At 37.4% G+C, this 18759-nt stretch overlaps 2 protein-coding genes across 2 annotated transcripts in view; one reads left to right on the forward strand and one right to left on the reverse strand.

Annotated features, from left to right (window-relative positions):
- Positions 1–14050, forward strand: prg4a (proteoglycan 4a). The gene is given in 17 exon segments (XM_058752112.1): positions 1–86; positions 6760–6870; positions 7709–7770; positions 7891–8010; positions 8092–8208; positions 8914–9027; positions 9210–9263; positions 9691–9756; positions 10206–10313; positions 10453–10661; positions 11624–11666; positions 11669–11695; positions 11782–11921; positions 12005–12161; positions 12255–12359; positions 13621–13749; positions 13912–14050. Coding segments are annotated over 14 exon segments (1449 nt in total). The 5' UTR covers positions 1–86; positions 6760–6870; positions 7709–7770; positions 7891–7937; the 3' UTR covers positions 14019–14050.
- tpra (translocated promoter region a, nuclear basket protein) overlaps positions 14051–18759 on the reverse strand; it is a 26647-nt gene continuing 21938 nt past the window's right edge. The window contains 9 exon segments of the mRNA XM_058751971.1: positions 14051–14323; positions 14627–14722; positions 15203–15312; positions 15715–15874; positions 15966–16064; positions 16758–16867; positions 16954–17045; positions 17135–17206; positions 17330–17526. Coding sequence (XP_058607954.1) covers positions 14265–14323; positions 14627–14722; positions 15203–15312; positions 15715–15874; positions 15966–16064; positions 16758–16867; positions 16954–17045; positions 17135–17206; positions 17330–17526 — 995 coding nt within the window. The 3' untranslated portion in view covers positions 14051–14264.

Consider the following 18759-nt stretch of genomic DNA (forward strand, 5'->3'; position numbering starts at 1 on the left):
GAAAACGGCAGCAGACTTCGGCTCCTCCGCATCTTTCTGCGCGTTCTTCAATCCACAGACTGCGGTGGCGCAGAGGAGAGGACAAGGTGTGTGTTTATCGATAGATTGTTATAATATCTACATCTATGCAGTTCTTTGTCATAAATACAGTTTACAAAAAGTCATGGGAGAGCAATCGGTTTCCAATCTACTGTAAAGTTTTCGCTGCATTCACCAGTCATCACACCACAGCTGTTTCCTTCAGCGAAAGCCCTTAACACATATGAACGCATACTTTATAAAACGATCACGTTATTGCTATTTTCATTTGGAAATTTAGCTTTCAATATAGAACATAATATTACAGTGCATGTGGCATTAACTACCATACAGTTATGCATAGAAATGATTAAAGACAGTGACCGACAGCCCTCAGTCAGTGCACTCATTTTAATTGCTTGTTAATTTTTTGTACAAATTTTCAATCAATTTTTTTGTAAATATTTATTTATTTTTTTGTTATTGTACCCTCATTGGGGGCTGAGCGCCCCTAAAATGAAAATCCTAGAATCGTCCCTGCCACAAACTTCACAAAATGGCAAACATTTTTGGTTAAAGTTTCACCCGTGATATAGCTGATCTGATTCAGTCACATGATATTTCGTGCTCATTCGTTATATTTATAATCATCTGTAGGGCAAAGTAATGGCGGTGAATACAACATAAACAAACACAGATATCAAACCAAAATGTTGATCACTGGATTTGACCCATACCAGCTCTAGAAAGAAAGAAAAGAAAAGAAATTTAGGTGTCAGGTTATCACAGATTTTACCAAATCTGAAATTCCTGGACATGTAAGGGATAATCAACGGCTAGCTGTGCATTAAACGATTTGAATGCACGACGTGCATATCGTTTATGCCATGGTCATTTCCCAGCATTCACATATTAAAGATGTTAATAATATTTGTGCTGCAATATTTGATCGGAACGATAAAAATGACGGTTATTTTTGTCTGTATTACTATTCAACTGTAACTGTATGTTACTATGGTTACCAATGTTTATAGGAAGCGCATTAATATAGAACGTGATTAAACTGACCTGGAACTACCTGTGCAGTTCAACGAATTTAATCAACACATGCCAGCCAATCAGAATCGAGTGTTCAGACAGACCATGGCATAATTATGTATATTTAATTCACAATCCATCTCTGTACGCCACTCATATACTGGCAGTATATATGGGGACAGACAGATAGATTTCTTTGCTAAACATCTGTTTATCACTATGCACTGCAAAATGTTGCAAATTTATGTAGCTGATAAGAAACCTCATTATTATCCGTCTTGTTCATATATATATATGATATAGATATATATGAAGAGTTTGGTTCCAAAATTCTATAAATCCGTTTTGATTCATTTTAGTAAAAATGTGTTCCCCTTCAATTCGGTCACTCTACATTACTATGGGAAATACCTTTTCCTCGAATACTTCTGAACGAAAAAATTCAAGAAATTGGCACGATGAAAACCACTATTTTCTGTTTCAAACTTTCACATAGCATCTTTAGGTTATAACATTAAAAATTCAAATCCAGATTTTGATTTTCAAAGATTTATTATAAAAACTGATTATTTTTTCCCCAAAATGCAATAAATCCATGACACGTTTTTTTATGTTTGTTTTTTGTTTTTGTTTTCAAAATGCAATAAATCCATTGAATCAATATAAAAGTAATTTTTCATATTGAAACTGTTGAAAATACACAACAAAGTAAGATGATCCACATATGACTAATCTTATATACAGGCACTGGACTAAAAATAGCCTACATTCAATCAGTCATCATCACCCTCAAAATTAATTCTAATTAAAATAATCTTGTTAATGCTTTAAATTAATTACAACAATAAAAGAAAATTTCATCATGGACAAGAACATGAACAACAATATCACATTAGACCACAGAAATTCCAAAATGACATTTCGCTTACATTCAACTTCCAAACGTGCATTCATCTTTGCCATGTTACATTCATTTAGTTGACTAGTGCTATAAAGCTGCATGTATATAACAAAAACATTAATGGCTGTAATAAAAACACTTACACTGACAAGCTATGCAATTTCGCGTTCATAATCGAATGCGATTCATTTGAGATTATGAACGCGATACTGCGTAGCTTGTCTGTGATCTACGGCTCTGTGTATTAAATGCCGCTCCATCTGAAAGCACGTGATGGAGATCACAGAACCGGCTTTACTGACGAGATGCGCATGCCAATCACATGCGATTTATCATGCAGCCCTAATTTTTGTTTGTTTGTTGAACACAAAATACAAAGTAGATTAGGGAAACAGTGCGTGGAATGGAGCGCTGTGATTGGTTGAGCGGATTTATCGCTTTCTGCAGAGAAGGGAGACGTTTGTCGCGGTTTGGGAAAAAAGGGAGAAAACATGACAGAATAACACGGCAGATATCGCATTTTGCGTAAAATTAAAAATTGACTTTTCAATACCGACCAGATACAATACTAATTTTGGCGTAACTTTTTAAAAATGGCGTTTATCGTGTTTTGGAACCAAACTCTTCATATTTACACTATAGTCACTAAATAGTCGATCAAGTCAAGCTCTTTATCTGGATTTTCATTATACAGGAAGATTATACTTGAACAAGAAGCCTACATATCTATATATGAGCTCAATACAGTATCTCACAGAAGTGAGTACACCCCTGACATTTTTGTAAATATTTTATTATATCTTTTCATGTGACAACACTGAAGAAATGACACTTTGCTACAATGTAGAGTGTACAGCTTGTAATAAAAGTGTAAATTTGCTGTCCCCTCAAAATAACACAACACACAGTCATTAATGTCTAAACCGCTGGCCACAAAAGTGAGTACACCCCTAAGTGAAAATGTCCAAATTGGGCCCAATTAGCCATTTTCTCTCCCGGAGTCATGTGACTCGTTAGTGTTACAAGGTCTCACATGTGAATGGGGAGCAGGTGAGTTAAATTTGGTGTTATCGCTCTCACTCTCTCATACTGGTCACTGGAAGTTCAACATGGCACCTCATGGCAAAGAACTCTCTGAGGATCTGAAAAAAAATAATTGTTGCTCTACATAAAGATGGCGTAGGCTATAAGAAGATTGCCAAGACCCTGAAACTGAGCTGCAGCATGTTGGCCAAGACCATACAGCGGTTTAACAGGACAGGTTCCACTCAGAACAGGCCTCGCCATGGTCGACCAAAGAAGCTGAGTGCACGTGCTCAGCGTCATATCCAGAGGTTGTGTTTGGGAAATAGACGTATGAGTGCTGCCAGCATTGCTGCAGAGGTTGAAGGGGTGTGGGGGGTCAGTCTGTCAGTGCTCAGACCATACGCCGCACACTGCATCAAATTGGTCTGCATGGCTGTTGTCCCAGAAGGAAGCCTCTTCGAAAGATGATGCACAAGAAAGCCCGCAAACAGTTTGCTGAAGACAAGCAGACTAAGGACATGGATTACTGGAACCATGTCCTGTGGTCTGATGAGACCAAGATAAACTTATTTGGTTCAAATGGTGTCAAGCGTGTGTGGCGGCAACCAGGTGAGGAGTACAAAGACAAGTGTGTCTTGCCTACAGTCAAGCATGGTGCTGGGAGTGTCATGGTCTGGGGCTGCATGAGTGCTGCCGGCACTGGGGAGCTACAGTTCATTGAGGGAACCATGAATGCCAACATGTTCTGTGACATACTGAAGCAGAGCATGATCCCCTCCCTTCTGATCCAACACGATAACGACCACAAACACACTGCCTTGCTAAAGAAGCTGAGGGTAAAGGTGATGGACTGGCCAAGCATGTCTCCAGACCTAAACCCTATTGAGCATCTGTGGGGCATCCTCAAATGGAAGGTGGAGGAGCGCGAGGTCTCTAACATCCACCACCTCTGTGATGTCGTCATGGAGGAGTGTAAGTGGACTTTAGTGGCAACCTGTGAAGCTCTGGTGAACTCCATGCCCAAGAGGGTTAAGGCAGTGCTGGAAAATAATGGTGGCCACACAAAATATTGACACTTTGGGCCCAATTTGGACATTTTCACTTAGGGGTGTACTCACTTTTGTGGCCAGCAGTTTAGACATTAATGACTGTGTGTTGAGTTATTTTGAGGGGACAGCAAATTTACACTGTTATACAAGCTGTACACTCACTACTTTACATTGTAGCAAAGTGTCATCTCTTTAGTGTTGTTACATGAAAAGATATAATAAAATATTTACAAAAATATGAGGGCTGTACTCACTTCTGTGAGATACTGTATATATATGGCTATTTTAGGGTATTTTACACATACAATCTCAGAAAAAAGGTACAAGCTGTCACTGAGGCAGGTTTACAGTTTCAAAAAGTACTAACAGGTACCATTTGGGTACTAATATGAACACTTTAGGTACTAATATGTACCCTTTAGGGGTAAATAATGTAATAATGTACCAAAAGGTGTACCTTTTGAAAGGGTTCTGCCCCAGTGTCAAGCTGACAAGCTGTTGTACCTTTTTTCTGGGAGTATACAGTATATACAGGTGCATCTCAATCAATTAGAATGTCGTGGAAAAGTTCATTCAGTAGTTTAAGTCTTTGGTTCTTTTAATTGTGATGATTTTGGCTCACATTTAACAAAACCCACCAATTCACTATCTCAACAAATTAGAATATGGTGACATGCCAATCAGCTAATCAACTCAAAACACCTGCAAAGGTTTCCTGAGCCTTCAAAATGGTCTCTCAGTTTGGTTCACTAGGCTACACAATCATGGGGAAGACTGCTGATCTGACAGTTGTCCAGAAGACAATCATTGACACCCTTCACAAGGAGGGTAAGCCACAAACATTCATTACCAAAGAAGCTGGCTGTTCACAGAGTGCTGTATCCAAGCATGTTAACAGAATGTTGAGTGGAAGGAAAAAATGTGGAAGAAAAAGATGCACAACCAACCGAGAGAACCTCAGCCTTATGAGAATTGTCAAGCAAAATCGATTCAAGAATTTGGGTGAACTTCACAAGGAATGGACTGAGGCTGGGGTCAAGGCATCAAGAGCCACCATACATAGACATGTCAAGGAATTTGGCTACAGTTGTCGTATTCCTCTTGTTAAGCCACTCCTGAACCACAGACAACGTCAGAGGCTTCTTACCTGGGATAAGGAGAAGAAGAACTGGACTGTTGCCCAGTGGTCCAAAGTCCTCTTTTCAGATGAGAGCAAGTTTTGTATTTCATTTGGAAACCAAGGTCCTAGAGTCTGGAGGAAGGGTGGAGAAGCTCATAGCCCAAGTTGCTTGAAGTCCAGTGTTAAGTTTCCACAGTCTGTGATGGTTTGGGGTGCAATGTCATCTGCTGGTGTTGGTCCATTGTGTTTTTAGAAAACCAAAGTCACTGCACCCGTTTACCAAGAAATTTTGGAGCACTTCATGCTTCCTTCTGCTGACCAGCTTTTTAAAGATGCTGATTTCATTTTCCAGCAGGATTTGGCACCTGCCCACACTGCCAAAAGCACCAAAAGTTGGTTAAATGACCATGGTGTTGGTGTGCTTGACTGGCCAGCAAACTCACCAGACCAAAATGAGAAACAAGAGACCAAAAAATGCAGATGAGCTGAAGGCCACTGTCAAACAAACCTGAGCTTCCATACCACCTCAGCAGTGCCACAAACTGATCACCTCCATGCCACGCCGAATTGAGGCAGTAATTAAAGCAAAAGGAGCCCCTACCAAGTATTGAGTACATACAGTAAATGAACATACTTTCCAGAAGGCCAACAATTCACTAAAAATGTTTATTTTATTGGTCTTAAGAAGTATTCTAATTTGTTGAGATAGTGAATTGGTGGGTTTTTGTTAAATGTGACCAAAATCATCACAATTAAAAGAAGCAAAGACTTAAACTACTTCAGTCTGTTTGCACTGAATTTATTTAATACACGAGTTTCACAATTTGAGTTGAATTACTGAAATAAATGAACTTTTCCATGACATTCTAATTCATTGAGATGCACCTGTATATCTCCAAAAGTTAAGGGCCAGTAAGATTTTTTATTTTTTTTTAGTTGCAAACCATTTCTATTTCAGTTAAAGACTGTTCTTTTGAATTTTCTATTCATCAAGGATCCTGAAAGAAATTTTATCACGGTTTACACAACAATACTGCCCAGCACAACTGTTTTCAACATTGATAATAAGAAGAAATGTTTCTTGAGCACCAAATTTGCAAATTATATTGATTTGTGAAGGATCATGTGACACTGAAGACTGGAATAATGACCGCTGAAAAGCTTTGCTGCCACAGGAATAAATTACATTTTAAATATATTACTTTATTCGTTTTTGGATTTTTAATGGATTAAAAAAGGGAGTATAAAAGATTTCTTTCAAACACATTTAAAATCAACTGAACTTTTATGTGCATTAGTTTCAAAAAGTCTACAAATCTTCAGACTGCAAAGCAATGACTGAGCAATCAATAACATGATGGAAACCTCAAAGTAGTTGTGTCAGGGCTGCAAAGATAGATACATCTGAGCTCGAACAGATTGTGACGCGAGACACTGATTGAAGTGGCCCAAATTGTCCTTAAATTCTCTTTTTCTAAACAATAAACGATAACACAGTGAGAACATGATCTGTCTCTAAGGTTTTATTTTGTTCATTTTCTCCAACTTTGTTCAGACTGTTAACAACAACAACGTCTGAACAGAAAATCTATTGCCTTTGGTGTTAGGGACACGTGGACTAATGCGTCTGAATGGTGGGTGTCCCTGAGGCAATGCTGACGTTTTGAAGCGCATGACCAAACCAGAAGATTGAAATAATCGCTGCAGTGTGTTTGGAGGTGTGGTACACTGTTTAACATCTGAAAGACATTACTTCAGAACAAAAACCACTTCCCATAAAGAGGATGTTTTCTCTCTCACTTAAGTTTCTTCACAGCGCATGGTCATTTTATTGTGGCAGGAACTGAGAGAAAGGCTGAAACATTTATTACATAGCACATATAGTTTTTTTAATGACTACATTGTTGGATTGTGTTTGATTTTGGGTATTAGGAGGTCATTACGCCAACGTCCTTCTCGGTTCAGCTTATGAATCAGTTTTGGCAGCTACGTGAGACACATACATACCTTACCAACCACCCAAACAGTCACCAAACACTCAAACGACCATGACCTCCTACATGAAACCAAATCTTGGACCCAATCGAGTGACTCAGATTTGAAATGAGAGAAACCTGAGAGGCCTTTTGTCAATAGTACATAGCTTCATTTTCATGACCACATTAGAAAGGTCAAACACCATCTGTGTCAACTAAATAAAGTCTGGAAAAAGTGCAGGACCTCTGCATGTGACATGTTTTGGTTTCTCTGAATTTGATTAAAAAGCTTAATTTTGACCCATGAGCTGACCGCATTGTGAACATTCATGCTCTGAAATCCAGTATCAGAACCACTGGACACTGAAATTTTAATAGCCATAATAAAAAAAAAAAATCAACCAGTTGTGGAACATTGAGATCCAAGGACATTTTAACAGAGGTCACTGACTCTTCTGTCAGCACCGTGGACACATTGCTGCTGTTGTCTAGTGTGTGTGTGTGTGTGTGTGTGTGTAGGAGGTTAGTCTTTACATCATCATGCTTTAATTGGGCTGTGGTGGTTAATTAAAGTTTCTAGCCAACAGGAGAAATCCAGCTGCCATATAGTATAAAAGAGACAAAGCGCAAGGACAGAACAAGGTGAGTTGAGAAAGACGCTTCTCTTTGGTAAGTCCCTCTCTGCATGCAGACGACAAACTAACTTCAATGTTTTTTGATCATATCATATCATATCATATCATGTCTTTCTTTTTTTTTTAGACATACAGGTGTTTTATCAGTGTGAGCTGCTCTTTTGAGGTGTTATCATGACTGGATCTGCTCTGGTCTCATTTCTCCTGGCGCTAGCCTGTGTTCTTCTGCCGCTGTGTGCTGCTCAAGGTGAGTCGGATCATTTCTGGGTCTGTCCATCTCGGTTCTGGTGGGGTTTCGGTTGGCTTTAGCTTGTGGTGTTGTGTGCAGGCAGTTGTGTGGGCAGATGTGGCGAGCCGTTCACCCGTGGACAGGTCTGTAGCTGTGACTACAACTGTTTTGTCCACGGCGAGTGCTGCAAGGATTTTGACGATGTCTGCACTGTTGGTAAGACCCTTATCATCTCACAATGACACTTGTTCTGTATTTACTTGTTTTTGAAATTCAAATAATAGTAAAATAATCAAAACTATGAATTTATGTGGTGACCAAATGTAGGTTTTATTTTAGAATGTTGGATACTTATTAATGCTTTTCCTTCACTGCCTGGTCTAATTCATCATTCAAAATCTTTTTTTAATTACTATAACAATTGTATGTCTTTTTATAAATATATATTTTTTTAATGTAAACAAAAGCCTTAAGATCAAAACAGGGACTGCAGATTTATTACTGCAAATAGTGACTAATAGTTTATATGTACTTTAACATTTTATACATCATTTCTATAATGAGTTTCTTCATTTTTAAACCTTTTCCTAAAATTATTTTAGTTTACATTCAAGGAGGGAAAAAACACCTAAATTTTATTCAGAGGCCTGGATAAAAATCTCTTCGTAAGATAACTGTTACAGGTTTTATTTTATTTTATTTTTTATCAATGCTAGTTTTAATTGTGGGGGCAAAACATAATGCAACACAATGATGACTGAAAGATGTGCAAATAAATGTTCCTCATATTTGATTCTGACATTTTAACATGATTTTTCGTATTTTTTTTAGGTTTGATCATGGTGTTCATTTAGAGGCCTTAGAAATGCATGTATCAAACAGCATGCAGTGGATTTGATAAGCAGCTGTGTGTAATTACAGGTGACTCCTGCAGGGGTCGCTGTGGTGAGGCGTTCCGGCGCGGGAGACAGTGTGAGTGCGATTCAGACTGCACGCGCCACAACTCCTGCTGCCCAGACTACAGAGCGCAGTGCGGTATGACACAAGACCACTCAGAGACCCACAGTATAAAAGCACTATATAAAATTACTTGACTATATAGGCTGCTACTTATAGAACATTAGCAAATGTTCCCTGAAATTGTTAATAATGTAATATGTATTTATCTCCACTGACTTTTATTCGTGTTTTGACCTAATTATTCTTGTCTTCATCAGATGCTTTCTCCCAAATGCAAGCTGCAAGAAACTCAAAACTAAACAAACCAACAGGTATTATATTAATGTCTATTTAATCCTTTTTTTGTTTTGTTGTATGGTTGTGAACCTTTTTAGTGCTGATTGGCTGTAGATTATGTAGATGTTAAAGGTCATTCGCTTAAGCTGTAACATGTTAAGATATAAAGACCAAACAGCCTTCAGACAGCGTTGGTCACAGACTACAGTCACTAAAACTAAACACGATACAAAACAACTCAGTGTTGAACTAAACTAAAGAACAAATAGTATAATGATCCATTCAGTTGCACAAAGAGCAGAAGATTTAAAAAACAAAACATAGGTATATGAATCAGTAGTGAACAGCAGTGGTTTATAACACCAATAAAAGTGTTCCCTAGTAGAAAGTAGTCTGACTGGAACCCTATAGTTCTCATTTTTGTAGTTCTTCAAAGTGTATTTTTATTTGCTGTTTCTTTAGATTATATTGAGGAGTGTATGGCAGCATGTCTCGCAGCACAGCGAAACCCAGATCTAATGAGAGATGGTAAGCTACATTTATTTTACATTTATTATTATATGTAAAGTCCCTTATGCTTATCAAGACTGCATTTATTTAATCAAATATACAGTAAAACAGTAATATTGTTGAAAAACTACGAACGTAATTCATTCCTTTGATGGAAAAGCTGAATTTTCAGCAACCATTACTCCAGTCTACAATGTAACATGATCCTTCAAAAAAATGATTCTAATATGCTAATTTAGCGCTTATTAAACATTTCTTATTATTATCAATGTTGAAAATGATCATTATTATCATTTATTTGAAATAGAAATATTTGTCAACTTTATAAATGTCTTTACTGCCACCTTTGAACTATTTAATCCTTGCTGAATAAAAGTATTAATTTCTTTCAAAAAATAAAGAAATACAATTCTTACTGATCCCAAACCTTTGACCAATAGCAATTTTTTATTTTTTTTTGTTCCCAGGCAGCACACTGAATAGCTATATGGCTCCATCTGATGCTGCATCACTTCCTGCTGGTGTCCCTCTGCCCCAGGACATCTTCGCTCCTCTGACACCCTCGGACATACCCGGTAACAGCTTAAATAGAATTTACCTATTAAAATTAAAATTTATTACAACAAATTCAAATCTACAGAAAGTTAGATACAAGTTAGATACATGTGAGCTGATAATCAAAATATTAACCAAACTTCATATATGCCCTCGCAGGCATCGGTACCAACCCTTCTGGGTTCCCTCTGCCAGGATCCGGCCCTGCTCCTGCAGATGGACCTTCCTCTGACAATCCCCTAACCATCCCTGTGCAGATCTCCCTCTCCGTCAGTGGACAAGGTGAGGGGCCGGCTGCTGCACACAGACCCAGCACTCTTGCAGACATCGCCCAGGCCATGGCAGCCAGCACCCCTGCGGCACCAGGTATGGAACCTTACATAACACCTGGATTTCTTCACATCCCTGAAATTACCACCTGTATATATGGAAAATGTTTGAAATTACCTGTATTCAGAATTAAAAAAGAATCATTTATCTAACCACATAAAATATGCTGTCAATATTTCATGTTATATACATCTGTTGTTCAGTCGATTCATTAAAATACACTACTGGTCAAAAGTTGTTTTTTTTATTTTATTGTTTTTGGTAGAAATCTCTTTCGCTCAGCATGCATTTATTGGGTTAAAAATACAGTAAAACAGCAATATTTCAACTTTTATCAATTAATGTTAAAATGTAATTTATTCCTGTGATTTATTATTGGTGCTTAATTATTAATATTGGTTCTTATTATTAGTGTTTTTAATATCAATAAGAAAGTTTTTACTGCTTAACAATTTTGCGAAAACTGTGAAACATTTTTTCAAGATTCTTTTATGAATAGAAAGTTAAAAACAGCGTATATTTGAAATAACAAACGTTTTTTTTAACATTCTAAAACTTTTACTGTCACTTTTGATCAGTTTAATAATAAACAAGATTTCTTTTTTGTTTTTAATCGTATTTACCCCAAACTTTTGAATAGTAGAGTATCACTAAAAAAATTGCTTCCCAAAAGTAATATTCAGCAGCAAAAACTTTTTTCCAACACTGATAATGATAAGAGATGATTATTGATCACCAAATCAGCATATTAATGATTTCTGAAGGATCATGTGATAATAAAGACTGTAGTAATGGCTTCTGAAAATTCATCCTTGCCATCACAGGAATAAATTACATTTTACATTAGCAAACAGCTCTTTTAAATTGTAATATTGCAGTTTTAAATGCATTTTAATCAAATAAATGCAAGGCTGATCACAAAAGACTTGACCAGAAGTGTAAATTAAATCTGAATATATTTGAACTACTTATTTCTGTTTTTTAAGATGCCAACTCGAACCCTGATCTCTGCAGCGGCCTTGCCATTGATGGAATGGCAACTCTCCCAACAACTCCATCATAGTTTTCAGAGGTACATCTTCTGTGTAGATGTACTGTTGCATATAGTGCAATTTTTTCCCCCATATCACTAATTAAGAAAAGTGCTATCCATCTCAGGTCACTTTTTTTGGATGGTGAACCCCAAGACCAAAAGAGCTGGTCCTGCTCGTAGAATCACTGAAGAACTGGGCATCCCGTCTCCCATCGACACGGCCTTCACACGCTGCAACTGCCAGGGCAAGACCTATATCATCAAGGTACTGATGAACATGGAAAACCATCACTAATCGTGTTTGCAACCCTTGAAAATCCACTGAATTGTCCATTTTCTCTCACTAAGGGTGACAACTATTGGAGTTTGGAGAATGGTGTTGTGGAACCTGGATATCCCAGATCTGTGTCCCAGGACTTTGGTGGGCTCACCGGTGAGATCACTGCTGCTCTGCCAATCCCAGCCACCAGAAAGAGACCTGAGTCTGTGTACTTCTTCAAGAAAGGTGCTGACTGGAGCCCTCTGAATCCTATGCTTGGTTCGCATTATTAGAAATGACCAAAATGAGAAAATTCATTAATATTTGTTTTCTAATCAGGAGGCACAGTTCAGAAATTAACTTTTCCTCCTGCAAGTGCACCAACTTGCAGCGGAAAGAGATCCAAAAATTCAGACAAAGTTCCGAAAAATGGCAAACAAGCAGGTAATCTGAATTGTTTTTATACTAAATTGAGGTACTCAAAGAAACCTATTGCAATGCATTGAAAAGAGTATTTAAAAATTATTGCAATTATATCATTTTAGTATTATTTAAATGTGACCCTGGACCACAAAACCATTCATAACTAGCACGGGTATATTTGTAGCAATAGTCAATAATACATTGTATGGATCAAAATGATCGATTTTTCTTTTATGCCAAAAATCATTAGGATGTTATATCATGGTCCATGAAGATATTTTGTAACACTTTACAATAAGGTGTCATTTGTTAACATTAATGTATTAACTAACATGAACAAACAATGAGCAATGCATTTATTACACTATTTATTAATCTTTGTTAATGTTAGTTAATGAAAATACAGTTGTTTATTGTTTATTCATGTTCACAGTGCATTAACTAATGTTAACAAACACAACTTGTGATTTTAATAATGCATTAGTAAATGCTGAAATTAACATCAACTAAGATTCATAAATGCTGTAGAAGTATTGTTCATTCTTAGCTCACGTTTACTAATGTTGTTAACTAATGAACCTCATTGTAAAGTGTTACCAGATATTTTGTACATTTCCTACCATAAATATATCAAAACTTAATTTTTTATTAGTAATATGCATCGCTAAGAACTACATTTGGACAACTGTAGAGGTGATTTTCTCAATATTTAGATTTTTTTTTTTTTTTTTTTGCACCCTCAGATTCCAGATTTTCACATAGTTGTATATCGGTCAAATATTGTCCTATCCTAACAAACCATACATCAATGGAAAGCTTATTTATTCAGATGATGTATAAATCTCATTTTCAAAAAATTGACCCTTATGAGTGGTTTTGTGGTCCAGGGTCATATATGATTATTGCATTATTCATATTTGCTTTTATTTTCAGGTTGCGCTCATATTTTCAGCATTCACTAAAATTAAAAAAAAAATATATATATATATATATATATATATATATATATATATATATATATATATATATATATATATATATATATATTTAATATTTTAGTTTTAAATATTTACTTAGCTTTAATTTACTTTTCAGTTTTCATTTTAGTAATTTTAGTTCTTCATTTTATTGCATTTAATTGCCAAAGCAACATTTATATCTAATATTTATATTTTATTTCAAATGGAAAAGATTTTAATAGTATCCATTTTGGTTAATGTTAATGCTGCAACAGAAAAAAAAAAAGATACAAAAGTTATTTTACGTTCTTCTAATTTGACAGCGATCCAGTTGTCAGGGGAGATCAACATCAGCCTCAAAATGAAGGGTTTCCCCACCCCTGTGACATCAGCCTTGTCCATGCCCAATCCCAGGAAGTCAGATGGTTTCGATTACTTTGTTTTCTCTTGGCGTAAGTGACAACATTTTATCTTGCAACACTACACGTATTACCTGTGTAATTAAAAGTGAAGACCGTTTGTGAGAAGATTCAAATGTAAAATATGTTACTGAGTCTGAGACATCAGTACATTTAAAGCGATGCATTCAATAACATCATCTCTGTGATTTACAGCTAAAGTCCTAAACGTCAAGATTAGCAGTGATCTGCCCGCTCTGACGGCCCCTGCCAGCCATTCCTCCCAGCAGAATGACATCAGCAAGTGGCTCAACTGTGCCTGAAAGAGCAGCATGAAACAAACACCACCAGCAGCTGCATGGCGAGAAAGATTCTCCATTTATTAGCAAAACCATTGAACATAGCGTCAGTATGATTACTCACAAAATATAAAATAAATCTAACCCACGTTTTAAAGCACATTGAAACAAAACATTAAACAAAGTAAATCAGAAGTAGGTTGATTCTGGGTACTATGAAGAGTCGTGATCAGTGTTTCTGCTGGGCAGACACTGTAAAGGTGGATGGATTTAGATGGGAGTGCCTCTGTTAAGTCCTCGACCCCGACCTCCACGAGGAAAAACACCACCTACAGGAGAAGATCGAGATACAGACCCAGACAAACCAAATCAGATTTCATTGAAGATCTTTGTAGACATCCAAATTCCTGATCTGTTTCTACAGAACAGATACCAAATATCCAAACAAGCACAAACTGACCAATGAAAAGCTTCTGTATGCATTTCAAGTAATCTTTGCTTCATTAAAAACAGAAAAGTTTTCAAATCCAGTCTGTGTTGTTACTTTTTGTGAGAGTGTGTGTGACTAATGAGTTTATGTATGAGTAAGAGGATTGATGTAGAAACAGATGAGCGAGAAATGGGGTCCTGACCTCTCCTGATGATCTGGTTCCTCCGGGGCGGCTGGTGCTGTGGAAGGAACCGGCTTGCAGGTTTGGCCTGACCAGTACTGGCGCTGGTGCTCGTATCTAAAAAGAGGAAGAGAAATGGGGTGATAAACAGGGTCAAATACTTACGGGTCAGTGACAAATCAGTGCTAAATCTAACAACACAAAAATGTCAAATTAAATAGAATAATTTAAGTTTTTTAAATAAGTTTAAGTACACATGCATGTGTGTGTATACATGTATAAATATAAACATAATATTACACACACATTTCCATTTATCAATATCATATGAGGTTTTAGACTTTTTTAAATTGACAGAGATTCTTTGCTTCTAAATACTAACTAAACAAAAGATTTTAATTAGGCTTGTTTTGTTAATGATGTCAGGATAGCTGCATCACAACAATGAAGTTTGGACTTTATACCCCAACAAAATAAGAAAATAAATTTTACTTTAGACAGAATTAGGTCAAATTTAATTTTTAAATGACCAGATCCAGAAGAAAAAACGAAGAAGAAAAAATAAATCAAAGTGGCAAGTCTGTAAACGGTGTGTACCTGCGGAGCTTGACGTGGGCTCTTGACTAGTGGAGGGCAGGCTGGCATCATCAGTCGGCTGTGCGGATTCCAGCTCCGACTGGCCCTCTAGACATGCCTCACTACTCGCCCTGCACACACATAACACAATCACTAAGTGAAAGTGACGTGACATGTGACCAAGTATGGTGACCCATACTCGGAATTTGTGCTCTGCATTTAACCCAACCAAAGTGCACACAAACAGCAGTGAACACACACACACCGTGAACACACACCCACGCAGTGGGCAGCCATTTATGCTGCGGCGCCCGGGGAGCAGTTGGGGGTTCGGTGCCTTGCTCAAGGGCACCTCGGTCGTGGTATTGAGGGTGGAGAGAGCACTGTATATTCACTCCCCCCACCTACAATTCCTGCCCGACCTGAGACTCAAACTCGCAACCTTTGGATTACAAGTCCGACTCTAACCATTAGGCCACGACTCCCCCAACAACCCCCAACTGAGCCGCTCTGAGGTGAAGCATGAAACTCACCCTTCACTCTCAGCCTCCCCCACAAAAACATCATCTCCATCGTCCCCTGGGACAGCTTCTCCTGGTGCGGTCAGACCGGCGGTGGACGTGCTGACCATGGGAACCGACTGAGAGGCGGTCTCTGACACATCAGAGGGGTGGCTCTCTGTGAAAACCGTCACTGTCAACACAAATGAAAGGAGGAGAGCAGTTAGGTTTGACTAAAAGATATCAACCAAACACATTTGACAGGACTTCCTCCAGCAGCTCACCTGGAGCAGCCACTTGTAGAGGAGTGGTGGGGACACTCCTGCCTCCAGACTCTTCATCATGAGCAGGCAGGAAGAGAGGACTTTCATACATGCCCAACCCTGAAAAATGACAGGAAGAAATGTCAGGAATTATGCTATGTTCATTTTCAACTAATAAAAAAAAAAAAAAATTCAAATTTTCTAGTTGGAAACTCTGAATTTTATGAAAGCTGACTTTTTACAAATCAGAAATGCATCTTCATTTATATTGTTTAATTAATTTGATTAACATATGTTTGTTAACAATGCATTAAATAATGTGTACAGCTTATTGAATGTTAAAATGTACACTACTATTTAAAAGTAAGGTTTGAAAAGTATATTAAAAAAAATATATATATACATATATATACACACACATAACTAACTAATATATAATAACTACTATAACTAAAATATATTACAATTTAAAAGAATTAATAATAAATTGAATTTTTTTATTTTAATAATTATTTCACAATATTATGGTTTTACTATTGTTTTGATCAAATAAATGCAGCCTTGGTGAGTATAAGAGACTTTCTTCAAAAATATTCCAAAACCAACCACAAACTTTTTAAAAGTAGTGTTTTACTAAATGAAAAATGATATAGTAATGAATACTGTAAAAAAAATAGTGTTGTCAAAGAAACTAATGCTTGCGTACAAAGGACATGAATGTCTCAAAAACACAAACTCTAGGTTGCCATCATGTAATCAAGGTCATTCGGAAACAATGTGAAAGCAGCATTACTGTGTCGTGTTTGTACTCACCTCCATGTGTGGCCAGATGGCTCAAGTCAGAATGAGAGGAGCTGGCCTGGGGCATCATATCCTCAGGAGGGCCAAAACGGAAGCGAGGAACTCCGGCCACCTGGGGGGAACTGAGATGAAGGGATGCATCATTAATCAAGATGTTTAATAATGTTTCCCTTCGTGGTATAAAAGCGTAAAAGTTGCTGTGACTCACTGAATGGCCTCTGCAAAGCCATCTGTGCGGTGTGGCACGACGAGGGTGGGAGTGCTAGGAACCATTCTGTCATCATCATCAAAGAAGTGTTGCTGAAGGAACCAAAATACTCTGTCAGAAATTATGAAGCACTAAAGATGCAGGATGTTTATATTGGTTAAACAAAATAAAGTTCACTCACCATGCTTCCGATTCCAGGCGTGAGTTGGGGTGCACGACTCATCGAGGGCCGTCTGCTCTGTCCTGACTGCCTCTGTCCAGAACAGTAGAGTCATCAAAATTATGTAATACAGAAATGGAAGAATTGGATTTGTGTGGAAACAAAACAGAACTTTTATTTTGAGCTGCTTTCAAGTAAAGCACATGATCTATATACCTGCATGATGGGGGGTCCAAGTTCAGGGACGGGGTGGATGTTGAGGCGTGGGGGTGGGGTGTGATGTGGTCTCCGGGGGGATTGGGGAAGACGTGGACCCAGGGAGGAGGTGGTGGTGGTGGTGGTGCTGAGGACTGGCTGTTGCTCTCTCACAGGCTCAGCAGGGAAGGACTCCAGGGTGCTGACACTAACTTCACCTGTGAACACACAGGAAAGTTATTCAGATTCATTATTCATAGATTTGTCACTTCTTCCCACAGTAAAGGGAATTGCACACTTTCATAGTCTAGACGTCAGTGTATAACCCTTTTTCCATGAGGTCTGGGTGGACTGAACAGGGAAACTATGTTAAAGTATACATTACCATTCAAACGCTAGGGTCCATAAATTTTTTTTTGAATGAAATAGTTTTAGTTTAATAGTTTTCAAAGCTAGAATGTTCGATAGATAGAAAAACAGACTTGGATAGATAGAATGATTTAACGTTGCTAACATGAATGAAAAAAAAACTATTAAAAACAGCTAAAACCATCTGATTTGGTAAAAAGAAGTTAATAACCAGCTGATTTAACAAAAAACAAAACTAGCTGATTTAGCAAAAAAAAAAAAGAAGAAAAAAAAAAAAAAAAGTTAACCAGCTAAACCAGCTGATTTAGTATATAAAAAACAGCTCATTTAGCAAAAACAGCTAAACCAGCTGATTTAGCAAAACAAAAGCTAAAAACAGCTAAAACCAGTCTAGTCTTAGCTGGTTTAAGCTGAAAGTAAAGCTAAGCTTTAAGCTTGCTTTGGTCTTTTAGCAGGTCTCCCAGCCTGACCAGCTAAGTGGCCAAAACCACTTTAAAACCAGCCTTGGAGACCAGCCAATCAGCTTAGGCTGGTTTTAGCTGTTTTTTCAGTAGTCAGCTGTTAAGTTTTGATATAGCAATACACCATAGGTCTCATTGTATATAAGTTTTCACTCCCTCAATGAAAGTGGAAGGGATTTTTGTTGGTTTTGAGCATCTTGTTTTCGAAAACCGTAAGCCAGATCAGTTTGCAAAGAAAGCAACTAACTTCAGAACAGTTTGAAGCTGACCCGAGTTTGGTGGTTGTAGCTTTAAAGCTATAGGAAGGAGATACTACCTAAATTTGGCCCGAAGAGGAGACTTTCTCAAGGCAACTTCATGAAAATCTTCATTTCCAACTTTGTTTTTTTATTTTTTTTTATAATGAACCACTTATCCATCAAAGAATCACAGTATAGCTTCCATAAAAACATTAAGCAGCACAACTGTTTTCAACATTGATGATAAGAAATTATTCTTGAGCAGCAAATCAGCATATTAAAATGATTTCTTGAGATTTTCCTCATGTGACAATGCGGACTGAAGTAATATTAAAATAAAAAGACTTTTTCAAACTGATTTTGAACCAATAAATACAGCCTT

This window comes from Onychostoma macrolepis, chromosome 02 (assembly GCF_012432095.1).
Source record: "Onychostoma macrolepis isolate SWU-2019 chromosome 02, ASM1243209v1, whole genome shotgun sequence".
NCBI lineage: Eukaryota > Metazoa > Chordata > Actinopteri > Cypriniformes > Cyprinidae > Onychostoma > Onychostoma macrolepis.